This window comes from Macaca nemestrina, chromosome 8 (assembly GCF_043159975.1).
Source record: "Macaca nemestrina isolate mMacNem1 chromosome 8, mMacNem.hap1, whole genome shotgun sequence".
NCBI lineage: Eukaryota > Metazoa > Chordata > Mammalia > Primates > Cercopithecidae > Macaca > Macaca nemestrina.
In genome coordinates this window covers 21211801-21230287 of record NC_092132.1, presented here as the reverse complement: position 1 = coordinate 21230287, position 18487 = coordinate 21211801, and the positions used below count along the sequence as shown (strand labels likewise).

Genomic DNA, 18487 nt, shown 5'->3' with positions numbered 1-18487 from the left:
GCTCAGCATAGTAGTAGGATTTGCACAGGAATTTCAGTCTCTGTGGCCAGGACTGTCTTTCATGTTTATTTAGGACCCCAGAGTACTTTAGCCCGCGGTGGCGGAGTTTGCTGAAACTCAACTCAGGTTCCAACAGCTTGGATGGACAATTTGCCTGTAGCTAGGGCTGGTCTAAATGCTCCTTCCATGGGCACCAGCTGAGTTCTGAGTTCTGTCTGGTGTGTGTTTCTGCTGTGACAGGGCAGCACTGAGTTCCAATCCGAAGTCCGAAAATTATTGTGCTCTTCCTTCCCTAAGTGCACAGATCCTCTCTCCATGCCACAGGGCCATTGCCAGGGAATGGGGGAGGAGTGGCATAGACAATTCGAGACTGTCTTTCTTACCCTCTTTAGTGCCTCTTTGCTTAATATCATGTTAAAACCAGGTACTGTGATTGCTCACCTGATCTTGTGTGTATAGTTTCAGTTTGGTGTTCCTCTGTCTCCTTCCCCCAAACTCTCACTTTTTACAAATATTTTGAATGCTGCTTAATTTTAAAATATAGACTACCAGCTTTATTTTTTTAAAAGCATGTTGTACTGATAGCTTAAAAAAATTAAGAATATGGTGTAATTTAAAAAATATTTTTATTAACTATAAGACACTCATTGAAATTAGAAAACAAAGTACAAAATTATTCTCAAATTATTCCACTCATATAAAAATTCTTGTGTAGTATTTCATTTTCAATATGTTCCATGCTATTTTCTCCCTAACTGGACTCTACTATCCATGCAGTTTTATAACCTGCTTGTTGTACTCACCCTTATATCCCAAGCATTTTATGTCATTATTCCAATATATCTATAGTATTCAATCATAGGAATTATAAGATGGTAAAACCAATTTGCCTTCCTGAATTTTAGGGCATTTGTATTTTTCTTTATTCTGTTACAAATATTGTTGCTATGAATGTTCTCATACAAAAGCCACTGCACACCTCTCTGATAATTCACTTAATATTGATGCAGCAAGGTGGACTGCTCCATTAACAGGAATGCACATTCTGGGACTCTTAATACATATGCCCCAATGGCCCTCCAGAGGGTTGTGCCAATTTACACTGTAACAGACTCGGAGCGCCTATATCCTTCATGGCATGATTTCATACAGTCTCTCTTTCTGGTCTGTTCTTCCTGGAGCCTAGAGAGCCCGTTTAGTTTTCAGTCCCTAGTGGAACCATATGGTTCCACTAGGGATTTTTGGGGGATTTACATAGCTTTCCAAGTGCCTGAGAGGATTCCATTCAGACAGCGATTGGCTGTTCTCACTCGGAAATTGGGGAAGGAAACCACAGGAAAATGGTACATCTTGTGTTCAGAAGAATTTTCTGGCTGACCTGTTAGGGAGCAGTATAGTTTGGGGACTTGCAACCTTTATTCACTGAAAAGTTTTTAAAACAAGACAAGCATGCGTATTTCTGGGAAGGCCTGTGTGTGGCTCTGGAACTGGCTTGGATGACCTTTTCAGGATTCTCTGGTATAATGTGGAGAAACCACTTGATAGCTCCATTTTATAAGCCATGTTGATTTGTTTAAATGCTTAAATTAAATTCTGATGAACCCAGTGTCCCAATGAGCAGACCAAGCTTATCTTGGTCCTGGCTGGTTGGGAGTGCTGCATTGCAAATTAGTAATTTTAACCAAACAGCTAGTTTTTAAGGAAAGAATAGGTTGGGGAGATTTAAAAACTTATCACTGATTAGAGAAACAACAGAAGACCTTATCTGTGACATGGATATATACTATGATTTTGGCGGGGTGGTAGGGTAGGGAGAAGGGAGGGAAGAAGCAGAGGCCTTGAAAGGATGAGTCTGGCTTTTCTCTTGGAACAACAGCAGCCGAGTGGCTGTTCTGCTAGGGACTTAATAAAACTAAACAAATATAACCTGCAAAGAAATGCTCTTCTTTTGAAAATCCTGATTCTAGTGATAATTTTGGCTACGGGACATCTAATTATAAAAGTAAGGTGGCCGGGCACGGTGGCTCATGTCTGTAATCCCAGCACTATGAGAGGTTGAGGCAGGCAGATCATTTGAGGTCAGGAGTTCAAGACCAGCCTGGCCAACATGGTGAAACTTTATTAAGTCTGCTAGGGAATTAATAAAACTAAACAAATATAACCTTCAAAGAAATGCATAGAGACAGAAAGAAGACTGGTGATTGCCAGAGCTTCTGGGGGGTGGGAAAGAGGAGTAACTGCTTTCTGGGTACAGGGTTTTCTTTTGGGATGATGAAACTTTTTGGAACTAGATAGGGGTGATGGTTGTACCTCACTGTCAATATCCTAAATGCTACCAAATTGGTCAACTTTTAAATGGTTAATTTTGTTATGTGAATTTCCCTTCAATTTTTAAAAAATGAGAAGTACATTGCTTAAAAAAAACAACAAAAAAAACCCCCACAAAAACAAAACAACAAAAAAGCTACCTTCAAAGGATTTTTCTGTTAAGCTACTCAGAAGTCTCGCCTTTCAGGCAAGCTGTGTTTGGCCAGAAAAGAGAGAAAACAAAATCCCTAGCCCCGGGTACATAGAATAGCAAGTTAAATCTGAAGGAAACTGCACAAATCATACTGGGTGGCTCTTTTGGTGGGGACCTCAAAGTGTATCCTCCCTCCACTTTTCAGAGAAGGATACAATGCCTGGAGAGACACGTCCAAACCCACTGAAATCCTCACCAAGCTCTGCAAAGACAACAAGCTGGATGGACCCTACTTTCAACCTGGGAAAATACAGATAGGAAACCAAGTCTTTTCCGGAAAAACTACCTTCACTGAAGAGGACACTGGTAACTCCCTGCAAAATACCTGCTGCTGTTGCTCTTCTTTTGAAAATCCTGATTCTAGTGATATTTCTGGCTATGGTGGCCGGGCACGGTGGCTCACGTCTGTAATCCCAGCACTATGAGAGGCTGAGGCAGGCGGATCACTTGAGGTCAAGAGTTCAAGACCAGCCTGGCCAACCTGGTGAAACCCTGTCTCTACTAAAAACACAAAAATTAGCCATGCGTGGTGGTGGGTGCCTGTAATCCCAGCTACTGGGGAGGCTGAGGCACGAGAATCACTTGAATCCAGGAGGTGGAGGTTACAGTGACCAGAGATTGTGCCACTGCACTCCAGCCTGGACAATAGAGCAAGACTCAGTCTTAAATGCATGCTCATAGGTAGAAAGTATGGAAAGTAAGGAGAAGAATGAATATCACTCATAATCCCCAAGTTGAGATTCAACCACACTATTCACTGGCATATTTTCTTGCACTTGTGTGTGACTTGAGAATATATCACATTTTTACAGAATTATAAATATGTAGTTTTGTCCCCAGCTTTGAAAATTTCCAATATTGATTCTCCTTTGTTCTTTGAAATGATTAGTGATGATATGCCTTTTTATGGCTATGCCATTTACTTACATTGTATTCTTTTTTTTTGTAGTGACAATGCTATAATGAACTTCCTTATACATATTTTTGTGTATTTCTGAAATTTCTATAGTATAGGTCACAGAAGTAAAATTGTTGTGTCAGAAGGCGGGCAATAGTCTTGAAGTGAATATTATATAGCATAAATAATTGAACACAACCCAAATTACCCCCATAAATGTTATACCAGTAACTCTCCTATTTTAACATCAAGTAGTAGATTTTCCACATGAACATCCTGGGACGTAACACTCCCAGAGAGGCTTCCATAACATTTAGAGTGAGGGGAAAAAAAATCACATTTACTTTAATGATACAGAAGAATTCTCATACTGTCACACTGTGTTGGTCTGTTCTTGCATTGCTGTGAGGAAATGCCTGAGACTGTGTAATTTATAAAGAAAAGGGGTTTCATTGGCTCACGGTTCTGCAGGCTCTGTGGGAAGCATGGTAGCATCTGCTTGGCTTCTGGGGAGGCCTCAGGAAACTTGCAGTCATGGTGGAAGGCAAACGGGTAGCCCGCATGGCACTCACATGGCCAGAGCAGGACAAAGAAAGTGGGGAAGTGCTACCCTTTTTTTTTTTTTTTTTTTTGAGATGGAGTTTCATTCTGTCGCCCAGGCTGGAGTGCAGTGGCACGATCTCGGCTCACTGCAATCTCCACCTCCCGGGTTCAAGCGATTCTCCTGCCTCAGCCTCCTGGGTAACTGGGATTACAGGTGTACACCACCACACATGACTAATTTTTGTATATTTAGTAGAGTTGGGGTTTCACCATGTTGGCCAGGTTGGTCTTGAACTCCTGACCTCAGGTGATCTGCCCACCTCGGCCTCCCAAAGTGCTGGGGTTACAGGTGTGAGCCACCATGCCTGGCAGTGCTACACATTTTTAAACAATCAGATCTTGTGAGAACTCTATCACGAGAACAGCACTAGGGGGATTGTGCTAAATCATCGATGAGAAACTGCCCCCATGATCCCGTCACCTTCCCACCAGCCCCTACCTCCAACACTGGGGATATGAGATTTAGGCAGGGACACAGACCCAAACCATATCACTCGCTCATGCATTTGATGATTTAAAGTGTCCTACATATGGTTCAGTACTTTTGATACAATGGGCCCAGTTAAAGGCATGAGGTCACTGCATCAAAAGTATTGAACCATACATAGGATGGTTTAGACACTATGTTGACCCCTACCACTTTGATACCAAGATTTCCTTTTACCTTATTATTTCAAGTCCAGAAACCCATTGAAGGTTCTTACATGCAGATTATTGATATTAATGATATATTAAGAAAAATATTTATTCACAATATACTCTATTAAGCCAATTTAGTTCTTTGGTCAATAGTCTACATAATTAAACAATTACCACTTTTTTGCCCACTAGAAGTCTGAAATTATGTTCATAAGATTAGTTCCTGGCTGCTTAAACTTTAACAAAGATTTATTCATTGATTTCTTGTGTGTCTCTATCAACTTTTACTGATTGTAATTATTGCTACTGGGAGATTTTTTTGTGGCCCCTTTATTTTTATTATTCATTTTTGTGGGTAAATAATAGGCATTTATATTTATGGGATAAATAAAACATTTACACAAGCATGCAATATATAATAATCACAATCACATCATGTAAAACGGGGCATTGTGGCCCCCTTTTTTAAAAGACAATTCAATGTTCCTATATCAGATTAGGCCATTCTAAATTTTGTCAATGTTTTATTCAACAATGTTTGTCTTGTGTTGTGAGTATCGTTTCCACCTGTGGTTTTTATTACGAATGACCTTCTTTGGTAGAATGGCAGATGAGAGGACATTTCCTGCGGGTGGGTGTAGGTAGGAGAGAAATCTAAAGCAACCGTGAGAAGACAAAAGATGTCCCTATGGATGGACATTGTGCCCATTGAACCACCTCACTTCGAGCCACCCTGATTTTCCAGGCCCTCTCACAGCATGTTAGCAAACAGTTGCGGAGCGAACTCAAAAATGTACCCTCTCCAGTACCTTGAAGCCATGTTTGTGATCTGTAGACCTTTAGAGGGTGGGTGGAGCCCCTACTCCAGGACCAAGACTGCTCTCTGGGTCCTCTTGTGAACTAGTCTAATTTCCCTCTCTCTAAACTTTCTATCTCTTTCCCCTTCCCTTCTATCTCCACCTCTTTCCATCCATCCTTTTATCTTTTTCTGTGTTTTTTTTTTTCTTTCCCTGTTCCTTGGTACACTTTATTTATTTTGAGACAGAGTCCCTGCTCTGTGACCCAGGCTGGAGTGCAGTGGCGAGATCTCAGCTCACTGCAACCTCTGCCTCCCGGGTTCAAGCGATTCTCCTGCCTCAGCCTCCTGAGTAGCTGGGATTATAGGCACCCACCATTACACCTGGATAATATTTTGTATTTTTAGTAGAGACAGGGTTTTGCCATGTAGGCCAGGCTGGTCTTGAACTCCTGACCTCAAGTGATCCACCCACCTTGGCCTCCCAAAGTGCTGGGATTACAGGTGTGAACCACTGCACCCAGCCCCTTGGTACATTTAAATAAGCCTCTAAGTGTTTAAAAATGCATATGGCAGCCCGTCACTGTCTCCTTGCAGGAACACACACCTGACAAATTTCTTTGTCTTTCCTGCAGATGAGATAGTGGAGTCTTATGAACACCTGGCCCTCAAGGTTTTACACTCTTGGGAAGATATCCCAGAAGTCGGGTGCAGACTAGTTCCCGAGCACATAGAAACTCGGCCGCTGTACCACAAGGATAAGCCAGGAATGGAGCAGGTAGTGGGTGAGACTTTTCTGGCCCTAAAAGTTAATCTTGTGTACCACAGGGTAATGGTTTTCATCCAGGAACAATTTTGACCTTCCCTCAGGAACATTTAGCAATGTCTGGAATCATTTTGTGTTGTCACAGGTAGGTGGGGTTGCTACTGGCATATAGTGGGTAGAGGCCAAGGATGCTGCTAAATTAAACATCCTAGAAAACACAAGGTAGCTTCCCTCCAACAAGGAATTATCCAGCCTAAAATATCAATAATACTGAATTTGAGAAGCTCTGCCCTGGAGTCAGTGTTCAACCTAAGGCATTTTATGATTTGAGTTACCAAACACTTTTGGAAGAATGTTGGAGATTTGAAAAACTTAACCCATTGGGTATGCCCAGGACTGTGTCCAAAATCTGTCTGTAAGTACACAGCCTAATGATAACACACGCTATTCTCAGAGAAGCAATAGGTGGTAGGTTACCTTAAATAACTGGTAAGAAGCAGCTGTGTGGAAAAAATACCTAGAGAGCTGGGCTAGGAGTCAGAAGGGAAGACAAGATAAACTTTGTGAAAAGCCTTCCGTATACTAGGACCTTTACGCAAATTATCTCAACTATTTAGGATGACCATAGAATTGTTTATTCAAACTGGGGCCATTTGGGAGTGAACAAGGGCACTGTTAATAATCAAGCTGGTACAAGGAACACACACCAGGATTTTCCTAAACAGGGGAGTGTGTGACACCTTCCTCTTATTCCTTACTGCAGCCTCATGATGGGCTTATTATGATCCTCACTTTTACAATGAGGAAATTGAGGTTCAGAGAGCTCAATTAATTTGCTCTGAATTACTCAGTTGGGGAGTAGTAGAGATGGGATTTAGCCCAGGCAATTTGCATCCCTGGTCCATGCCAGGTTCACACCCCAAGCCAGCTTCTGCCCCAGCTCTGGACTCACTCACTGAAGGGCAAATCATGTGAGTTTGATTATAACAGGTTAGAAACACTCACCCTGCTATCCCAGAGGTATTGGGATATAGACCTAGTGATTGCATGTGTGGAGGAGCACGTTGAGAGGGTAAACCATTATCAGATGTAGAAGCTTATGGTTGGTTCCTGAAATTCACTGCCAGGTGTTTGAAATCATCTGGTTACTAGGATCCTTCATTTGGCTGGTCAGATGTGGCTTTCTGATTAAGGGTGAATATTAATATGTCTTTAGAAAATAAATCATCCCACTTTTCTCTATTCAATTGGTCTTCTTCCCAAATGTGAAACCTTTGCTTACATTTTCTCTTCCTCCGAAGAGCCACTGTTTTCTAGCCAAAGCCCCTTTTCATCCAAATCCTACATCATCTTCATGCTCTGGTGGAGCCCCACCTCATTCGTATAAAATCCACCCTTGCCCCATCATCCCAACCCACATCCCTTACTCCCCTCTTGCCAGAGCTGACAGCGTTCTTAGAATGTATACAACAGAGCTGGGCATGGAATCCACAGGGCTTCTCACATGGGCTCTTAAATCTCTTGTACCAGGGTAAAATCTGATGTATGGAGTTCAAGGAAATGGATGGGAGGCTTTGTTCTGCCACTAACTAGCCACAGAACGTCATATAAACTTTGTTGACTTCTCTGAGCTTTAGTTTATGTATAGAACAGAATCCTGGCTGGGGTGAACATTAACAGAGATAATGGATGTAAAATTACATTGAAGGATGATCTTTGTGACAGATGGGATTATCATCTTTTTAATCCTTAGGAATTTACAGAAAGAGCAAGGTCTCTGGGGTCGACACACAAGGGTTGAATACAGACTATGCTACGTATTGTGTATTAAGCATGTTCAAAATATTTTTTTCCTCTGTCAAAAAGGAATAATAACATCTACCTGGTGGGGATGTTGCAAGAGTTCATAAGATAATGTGTGTCAAGTATATAGATAGCGTTATGTCTACCCCCTAAGTTGATGCTCAATAAAGGTTTACTCACCCTTCACCTACTCTTAATTTATGCTCTAATTCCTAAATATATATATATATACACACAGAAGTCAACAGATATGCTAAATAGACATCTATAAAACTACCAAGCTATACTTAATATCTATTTTTACTAAAAGGATCTTATACAACCATGAATTATCAATTACTCATGCCCCTCAGCCCCCTCCCAAAGCTAAAGAAGATATTTTTTTCTTAACAAGGGCCGCCTGCAGATGTGGGTAGACATGTTTCCCAAGGATATGCCTCAACCTGGACCTCCTGTTGACATCTCTCCAAGGCGACCCAAAGGGTATGTCAGCTGTAGCCCCAGCTTTAGGGGAAGACACCAGGGTAGCAGACAAAAGAATCCTGACATTTTATCTGGTGACTGACAGGTTACCTGATCATCATACCTCACTATCCACTTGGCCAGTTTTGCAGGAGCTGGTGGTGGCCCCTGTCTTAAGGGAGGGGCTTCTGAGTTTCCAGTTCCTCATCTGAAAAATGCTGGTTAATAGAAGGAAGACCTGCTCAGAGGAATACATGTCCTTGATGGTTCTAAGGTCTCCAGCTTGGATACTTGGTTCTGACAGAACCAAGCCCCTGAGTGTTGATATTTCTGAACTTGGCAAACTTTAGGAAACTTACAGACCAAAGGCAATGCTAGAACCACACAGACAGCAACTGACTCAGCTTTCAAGGTCATCAACTTAATGCATCCTTCTCCCATCCCAGATACGAATTGAGAGTGACCATCTGGAACACTGAAGATGTCATTTTAGAGGATGAGAATTTCTTCACAGGCCAAAAATCAAGTGATATTTATGTGAAAGGGTAAGGTTATCAACCAACTCCAACCTCCCTTTTCCTTCCTTCCTCACCTTTTTAAACCCTAACCAAATCTGTGCCTCATGGAGGATACTAAACCCACAGCCCACAAAAGGAGCCGTCTTGCTTTGTTAGATAAGGCCACTTTCTTTGTCTAATATTTGTCTTATTTTGTCATTTTGCTAAAAATTATTAGCTTATAAAAATATTTTATGAGGAAAAATTATTACATATACATCTTTCAGTTAAACATTGGATACCTAAACTTATTCAGTAACATTTGTCATGTATCTATCTTTAAACAGAAGGAAGCAGAGTGATGTGGTGCTGTTAAAGATTAATATGTCAAGCAGATTGTAAAGTGAATGTGAAAGCTAAAATTTAGACCTTCCTGTTTGCTAGTGGTATTGATTAAAAAAAGATACAGCCTAAGACCCAGAGAAGCATTTTATATCTCTTTTACATCTTGGCTCTGCTTCCTTTTGACCACTAGTCAGGGAAGGGGATGAGGTGGTACGGCATCAGAAAAAAGGTGATTTAAATCTGTACCTTAACTAAAACCTACCTCTGCCTTATGCTAATATCTCTTTGCCTTCCCCAAATGGAAGTATTCTGTCTCCAGAATGTATGTTATCAATGACTTGCAGTCATACCACATCCAGTGGTTCAAAATTCCCATTTTTTTCTTAATAAAAATATAGAATGAGTTAAACTTTTACAAAGCAGGAGGAATAGAAGGAGCATGACCCAAAATAAGATTTTAAGATCCTCTGAAATTGCTGTCTCATCACCAGTTTAAAGTATCCTGTAAATAGGTATTTTACCATGGCTTGAAATTCGGAAGGATTCTGGGAGAGTTCGGGTTGAGACTTCCAGAAGCTGGCCTTCTGGAAAATGTGTTGAAGGAGATGTCTATTCACTCACTCTCTGTCTCCTTCCCTCCCACTCACTCCTCAGCCAACTCCAGTCTGGCTTTCTTCCCAATATTCCACCAAAGCAGGTCTCGCTAAAGTGACAGTGCTCTCCATTTTGCTAAATCTAATTGTCTTGTGTTTTTAAAAATTAGTCCTTATCTTATTGCATTTGTCTGAGGAGCATTTGTCACACCTAAGCACCTCTTCTTTGTGAAACACCTTCTTGCCTTAACTTCTGTAGCAACACGTGTCTGTTTTTTCTCTTATCCCCTTGATTACTTCTTGTCTGTGTCCTTCAAAAGCTCATTTTCTGCCGTCTAGCAGTTAAATAGCTCGTAGCATTGTCCTGGGCCAACTTCTCATCTCCCACTCTTTTATCTCTCTGCCATTTTCAACTAACACTTTGCTTGAATGAAGTGGTTCAAATAACCAATGGCTTTAGTTGTCACCTTTTAATTTCCATTCTTGACAACTCCTGTTCCCAATGTGTCTACGTAGGTTCCTCAAAAGCAGCACCTCAAACTGAACAACTCTAAAACCAAAATGATCTTACAACACTTTCTTCTCTGTGGTTCCTTATCGTAGTGACTGGCACCATCATCCATTAGGTTGAGAACCCCAAATCTGCAGACCCTTTCCTCACTGACTTCCCCATTTCTAATGTGCTGTCAGAGCCTGTCCACTTCACCTCCCAAGTGGCCATCAGCACTGTTCATCCTCTCCATCTTAGCCTCATCCCACCATTGTCTTTTCCTCCATCATCTCTTGCTAGATGGGACCACAGCAATACCAATGCCACCATCAAATTGGCCTCTCCATATTCATTCTTGCCCTCCAATAATTTGTTCTCTATGTTTAAACATGAGCTATCTTTTCAAAACACAATCTGATCATGTCAGTCCTGTCCTTAAAACCCTTCAATGACATCTCATTTTCTCTGAACAGAGATTCAAATCCTTAATACATCCTAAAATATCCCATATAGCTAGCCCCTGCCTCTCCCTTCAGCCTCATTTCATAGCACACTCCCCCTTGCTCTCTGCAAGAAGAACTAAGAAGAAAGACCTTCTAAGGCTGCATCCTTACTACTTCTTCCACGGAGCCTTTGCACATCTCTCTCTCTAGTGACTTCTGCCACTCACTCATATCCCTCTCTCCCCTTTCCCCTATAACTATAGCTCCATGAAGCAAGGACCATCTCTGTGTGCTCCCTAACACTCCCCTGGTGTCAAGCTCTCTCATAGCCTCAGAACAGATACCACAAATGTATTGGTTGAGTGAACACCATCTTTAGCTAAATAATTGGGCCCATACATGAGTGGTGACACTCCTCCGTGAAGAGAAAGGCCTTCACTCCCCTCTTCCCTGCCCTGGGAAGGAAGGATGTCTGCTTTCAGAAAGCACACAGTTTGAAATTATCAACTAGTTTGAATAAAAAGTACTTATTTTCTCAATTAATTCACCATGGACAAAGTAGTAGGGATAAATGTACTAATTGTAACTTATATTATGCTGGGGATGGAGGAGGAAGACCAGGTAATACTAAGAAAGAATATGATAGATAATTTGGAATGTCCAAGGCACATTTAGGCATCATCTCATGTGATTTTTCAGAACAACCCTATAAACTAGGTGCTATAATTGCTTCCAGTGTACAGATGAAACAAAGACACAGGGAGGTTAGATAACTTACCTATGGCTGCACAGTAAGTGGTGCGGTCAGAGTTGGAATCCAGATGGGTGCAGGCAGCCCTCCCACCCTCCATGCCACACCAATCCAAGCCTGTTGGGCTTTCTAGGCCTAGAATCAGGGAGGAGGGGACCAATTCTAGTCTGATGGCACAGGTCTGACAACACAAGTCTATACCAGCCCAGTGCATGCCTGACGGCACAGGTCTACAGCAGCCCAATTTCAGAGTCCTCAGTGTACTGGGTAATCTTGTTCTAACACTCAAGTATAGAGGTGGCATCCCTTACAAAGAGGGCTCCCAGGGTGACAGAGATTCAGATTACACTTTCACTTTATATTTCCTGAATTCCCCATCTTGATTGCATGGGGCTTCAGATCTATACAAGCAATTGAAGACCCTTCCCCAGCCTGTCTTGGAATGAGCCATTTTTCTGTTATGACAGACTCTCCGACCCCTATTTTACTCATTCAAGTTAAAATGGAAACTTCCAACTGAATCTAATCATAATGATTTTTAAACTATGATCTGTGACCACACTGAAATGAGCTAAATCGCTTATGATTATCCTGATGGCTGGAGAACGTACTCTGAGTATTTGAATTTTTTGAAATGTTTTCTCAGGTGGTTAAAGGGTTTGGAAGATGACAAGCAGGAGACAGACGTGCATTACAACTCCCTGACTGGAGAGGGCAACTTCAACTGGCGCTTCCTGTTTCCGTTTCAGTATCTCCCGGCTGAGAAGCAAATGGTCATTACCAAGAGGGAGAACATCTTCTCTCTAGAGAAGATGGAGTGTAAGACTCCCGCTGTGTTGGTGCTGCAGGTTTGGGATTTTGAAAGGCTGTCCTCAGATGACTTCCTGGGTAAGCCAGTGACTTCATCAAGCACATATTAGTTTCAGCTTTTGGAGAGCTTGGTCTGATTTAGTTACAAAGCTAATAATTTCAGCACTATCTACAATAGCAAAAACTTGGAAACATCCCAAATAGCCATTAATAGGGATTAGTTAAATGAGTGATGGTGCATCCACATGATGGACCACTACATATTCCAAAAGACTTAAGTTGATCTTTGCTCTACCACTAAAAAGTCATTAAACTTTGAGCTAATTACTGGTCTGCTCTGTGCCTCAGTTGTAAAATGAGGGTAGTAATATTACATATTTCAGAGAGGGGCAGAGCTGTAAATGTGGTAACACAAAGAGCACGCCATAGTGCCTCACACATAGTAAGCACTTGTAAGCCAAAATGTACCTGAGACAAGTTTCAATCAATTTAGAAGTTTATTTTGCCAAGAATAAGAACAGGCCTGTGATATAGCCTCAGGAGGTCTTGATGACATGTGTCCAAAGTGGTCAGACCTCACGTTGGTTTTATACATTTTAGGGTGATATAAGACATCAATACACATAAGATGTATGTTGGCTTGGTCTGGAAAGGTGGGACAAGTGGAAGTGGGGGCTTCCAGTTCGTAGGCAGATTCAAAGGTTTTCCAATTGGAAATTGGTTATCGTCTAAAAACCTGGAATCAAGAGAAAGGAATGTCTGGGTTATGATAAGGAGTTGTGAAGACCAAGGTTTTTTCATGCATATGAAGCCTCAAGGTAGCAGGCTTTGGAGAAGATAGATTATCAGACTTGAAGAGTCTGTTCTATGAGTCTTAAGGTCTTTGTTGATGTTAACAGTAATGAGGCATGTCTGACTCCCCCTTCCCATCAATGGCCTAGAACTAGCTTTTCAGGTTAATTTTAGAATGCCTTTGGCGGAGAGGAGGAGTCCATTCAGATGGTTGGGGGGCTTAAAATTTTATTTTTGGCTTACACACTCAAGTGACAGTCCTGCAAATGTTAAAAATATGGGACTATCTAATGAATTGGACAGTTGTACAGGATGCATTAAGTGAAAAAAGAAAAATCTCATTTCTGTAAACTACATTTATATGTATAGGAGAAAGGGATAGTCAGAGAAGGCTAAGCACCAATACACAGAGCAGTGCTCAACTTTTTAGGGATGAAATTATGAAAAATTTTTCCATTCTCATGTTTTTGCCCATGTATATATGCTCTGAAGTTTCCATATTTAACAAATGTTAATTTATAATAGGAAAAAATGGTTAAAGAGATATAGAACTCATGGCAATCTCTTACTCTGCCTTGTGTTCACTCATTGGAAAAACAGTGTTGGGAACCCACTAAGGTTCATTTCCTGTCCTGCAGAGTAGATACAAAGACAATAAGACTAGTAGTCTCTGACCTGGAAGAGTTTAGTGGACACCAAGAGGGAGGTGAAGTGGGGTGAGGAGGATCTCATGGGGTTGTCAGTGCTAAAGCAGGGGAAGGTTAAAGCCAATAATCCAGGCTCAGGGAACAGAGGAGGTGCTCAGCAGTGATGCTGCCTGCAACTGAGGCTTGCAAGTTAAGTATTGTTAACTTAAGAGTTAAAACAAGCTCTTCCTTTGTCTTCTACCTGCTACCATGTGATTAATCTTTTGATGACACCAAACATGTCTCAATCCTATTTGTACTCCCAATACCTAGCACATAGTTGTGATCCAATGTGGTACTGATTGAATGACTAGGAAGTGAAGGGTGAATGAATGAATGAGGATGGTTATTGAGAAGCTCTTCTGTTACTTTTAGAAAATGCTTCCCTAACTGTAAGGGTCATCTCTCCACAGGCACCCTGGAAATGAACCTCAACAGTTTCCCTCGAGCAGCTAAGTCTGCCAAAGCCTGTGATCTCGCCAAGTTTGAAAATGCAAGTGAGGATACCAAGATCTCTATATTCCAGCAAAAACGTGTGCGTGGCTGGTGGCCTTTTTCTAAGAGCAAAGAACTCACAGTAAGTGACAGCTATAGGAGGTGGAGGAGATGGGGGAAGTTGGGGGCATCATGCTGTTTCAATGAGTCATTTTGTGAACTTCAAGTAAAATGCCTTGAAATGACATGAACCCTTCATGCAGAGGTTCTGCTAAGAAGCAAGAACTTTTAAAACTTTATAAATGCATGAAGACTTAGCAATCTATATTGAGGTGATTTTCTATCCTTTTGGCCTGAACTTATGCCCCTGGCATTAATTATTTTTCAACATTTCTTAAAATTATGCATGAATTCCTGAGTAATATACAATTTCAATGCACTTACCTTATGCCTTCATCCTCAAATGTAAGGCATGATTTTTTTTCAAAGAAGGTGATGGCAGGAGATGCCATGTATCCCTTTTCCTGAATTGCCCACTTCCAGCAAATGCATGTCAGACTGTGTGGCATGTGTTTGGAGGAATTTTTGACCTTCAACAAATATTGGGAAGACAGTTTCTTCTTCCTATTCTTTCCCTGACTGATCCTCTGTAAGGCAGGAGGGATGACTTAGTGAGGTTGGAAAAAGGTACTGAGACTGATAGCAGGGTCTTTTTTCTGCTAGCCTCCCCTTGGGATGAGTGCATTCTGCCCCCGCTTCTAGTGCCTTGTGGCAAAAGCACACCTAGGACAGGATTTTTCTGGTAGCACGTCTGGATAGAGACCTATTTCTCTTTCTGTCTCTGCTTGAGGATCTAGTGGGTGTGAGGCAGGGATTCCCCTTGTACCTCACTGGGTAAATGGCAGCTGCTGGTCTGACCTCATGGTGTCTAGTTTTATTATATTTTCTGAGAGTTTGTCTCTTCTATACATTCTTAATTGGATACCCTTGATTGGTGAGGTTGCTGGAGAGGTCCAGCCAGTTTCATTTACCCTCAAGTACTTAATGAGGGGTTACTACATGCCAGTCTCTGGGCTTGGTTCTGGGCAATCAATATTTGTTGGATGCATGAATGAAACCAGAAATGAATGAGTCATGGCCTCTGCTCTCAGCCGTCTCAGAGTCCAGTGAGAGGGACAAACAGGTCAACATCCAATCATGCATGGAATAACCGAGGTGTGAAATGCAGGGAAGGAATGGAGAGGTGAGAGGGATGCAATTGTCCTGATGGAGTTGAGGGTTCAAACAGGACAAAGGACAATGAAAAGGCATTTTATAGATGAAAAACAGCAGATGTCTCCTCCAAGTGAACCATGATGAGTACAGTATGGAGGCATGAAGGGGCTCCCAGTAGAAAGCTAACAACCCTCTGATCAAAATTCCTGAACACAGTACAAGGTTGGAAAATGGGGATTGCCAGGCCCAGAAGTCCAAACTGTTATCCTTTGACATCATTCTAATCTGTCTACATTAATAAGCAGTAAATTTAGATGCATGATCATATAATAGCAGTCGTCTATTATATCTTATATTCCTTTAGATTTTGAGAAATATGTACAGACTCCTGTTATTTCATTTAATCCTAATTACTCTTCATTTTCCATGTCATTTACTTATTTCTTCATTTCATCCAACAAGTATTTTCTGAGCTTCTATCAAATGATAGGCCCTGAGAATAAGACATGAGTAATACAGACAAGGTCTCTGTCATCACAGAGCTTACAGTCTTAAGTCAAGTTCAGACACACAGACCCACAGAGAGCTACTCACACATACTCCAAGAAAGAATGACTTAGAACAAGGGCTGGGCGGGAGACAGCACCGAATCAAAGCTTATCCAATGCAGGGATTTCCATTCACTATGGTGGCAGTGGAAGGCCTTTCTGTGCCTGTGAAACTAAGTTGAAACTTGATGAATGAAATGTAGTGAGCCATGGGAGGAAGAGCATTTCCCACAGAGTAAATTCCACAGGCAAACAGCCTGAGGTGGGAATGAGTTCAGTGCTTTGGACAAACTAAAATCCCAAATGAATAAAAACCTCCCATAACTGGCGTGTGATGCATGAGGGCAGTGCTGGTGAAATGGAGAGGACACCAGAGCCTGATCACACAGGCCTCAAGGCTATGGTGAAACGCTTGGACTTCATTCTCAAAGGAAAGCCACTGCATGATTTCCAGCAGGGAGGGGATCTGCCTCACCTAGGAAACACATCCCCTTAATGCTGTGTGGACAATGGTCAGAAGAGGATCAAACTTGGAGAGAGAGGACCAGGCAGAAATGTAGGAAAGAGTTAAAATGTGCTGAAATAGGAACTCAGAGAGGAGGCTCTTTGGAGAAGGGCACTTGGTTGCTGTGTCAAATGCTCCTGAGAGTTGAAGAAGCCACAAAGATGTGCCCATTGGACTTAATGGCATGGAGGTTCCCGGTGACCTTTAAAAAAGCAGCACTGTGAATGTCCACAGCATTATTCATAATAGCCCCAAAGCAGAAACACTCAAATGTCCATCAGCTGGTGAGTCAATTTTTAAAATGTGGTATATCCATACAATGGAATATTATTCAGTCATGAAAAGGAATGAAGTACTGATACGTGCACCAACATGGATGAACCTTGCAAATGTTATACTAAGTGAAAGAAGCCTGTCTTGAAAGACTACATACTGGTCTGATTTCATTTGTGTGAAATGCTCAGAATAGGCAAATCCATAGAAAATAGATGAGCAGTTGCCAGGGGCTGGGGTGGGGTAGAAAGGGAATGGGGAGCAACTGGTATGGAGTTTCTTTTTGGGGTGATTAAAAAAAAGTTCTGAAATCAAATAGTGGTGATGGCAGTACAATTTTGTGAACATATTAAAATCTATGTAATTGTTGTATAATTTAAAAGAATGAACTTGGTGAAACCCCGTCTCTACTAAAAATACAAAAAATTAGCCGGGCATGGTGGCAGGCGCTACTCAGGAGGCTGAGGCAGGAGAATGGTGTGAACCTGGGAAGCAGAGCTTTCAGTGAGCCGAGATCGCACCACTGCACTCTAGCCTGGGCAACAGAGCGAGACTCCGTCTCAAAAAACCAAAAAACAAAACCAGAATGAACGTTATGATATATGAATTTTATCTCAGTTTTTTAAAAGCAATGTTAGTGGAATGGTGAAGACAGAAGTAGATGAACGTGGATTGTCCAGTGAATGAGGAGCAGGTTAGTGTAGACTCTCTAGAACCCCCACCAGTTTCATCTCTCACTGCTCCCCTCTCAACCATCTCAAACCCTTCCCGGACTCTTGCTTGTCTGGTCTGTGGACTGGTTCTTCTGCCTGGATTGCCTTAGCCCCTTTCCCTGAGAAAACTCCTAGTCCTTAAATATTTGGAGATTCTTTTTAGCAGTTGTCCCTCTGAGATGCCTTCCTGGGTATCCTCAGCCTGGGTGGGCTTGCCTTCTACTTCCCTACATGTATCTCTTGACACACTATTTGAACTTGTCCGTGGACTTCATGGTTCTTCTACTGTCAGCAATTTGAGTCCAAAAAGTATGTTTTTGCTTTCCGTTCCCTTTCTTAATTTTCAGTGTCTAATGTACATAGCACATAATACTCAAATATTTATTGAATGAATCAATTAATTCAAGAATAATTAATTGACCCTACTATAAAGAGATTATAAGGTTTTCTTCTGTTTAGTGTACTAAGCACATAAGAAGTGCTCAGTAAATGTTCTTTGAAAATGAACATATTAGTACACATTGATTTATATGATTATCTGAGTGTCGGTTTAGAAGCCAGAGAGGAATAAAGAAATGACAGAAGACAGGTAGATTTTAATGGCAAGGGGATCAAAAGATTTGGATTGAATATTACACAGTGGCACATGGATGAACCTTTGGGCTGTGGCAGTCTGTTTTCCTAGACTGTATTAAGATCTGTAGAAGCATTTGAGCTTATGATCTGAGCCCCACCTGCTAGGTACCAGAGTAGTGGCAATTTCCATGATTTTTCACCTTCTGTCCATGCTGTCCTTGCCTTGCCAGAGCCTAGGTATGTCAGGTTATTATAGTGATTTAAATTCATTTGTTGAGTAGTTTTGTAATGACTGTAATGTTCTCACTTAAGTGAGACATTTATGTG

General features: G+C 41.6%; 1 protein-coding gene across 3 annotated transcripts in view; it reads left to right on the top strand.

The window, feature by feature from the left end:
- Nucleotides 1-18487, top strand: part of LOC105468484 (fer-1 like family member 6) — a 214810-nt gene that overhangs the window by 182096 nt on the left and 14227 nt on the right. For all 3 annotated transcript variants that reach the window (XM_071067847.1, XM_011718682.2, XM_071067849.1), the window contains 6 exons: nucleotides 2667-2827; nucleotides 6093-6235; nucleotides 8421-8509; nucleotides 8935-9033; nucleotides 12254-12495; nucleotides 14309-14472. In XM_071067847.1, the coding sequence (XP_070923948.1) occupies nucleotides 2667-2827; nucleotides 6093-6235; nucleotides 8421-8509; nucleotides 8935-9033; nucleotides 12254-12495; nucleotides 14309-14472 (898 nt within the window). The remainder of the gene's footprint in view (nucleotides 1-2666; nucleotides 2828-6092; nucleotides 6236-8420; nucleotides 8510-8934; nucleotides 9034-12253; nucleotides 12496-14308; nucleotides 14473-18487) is intronic.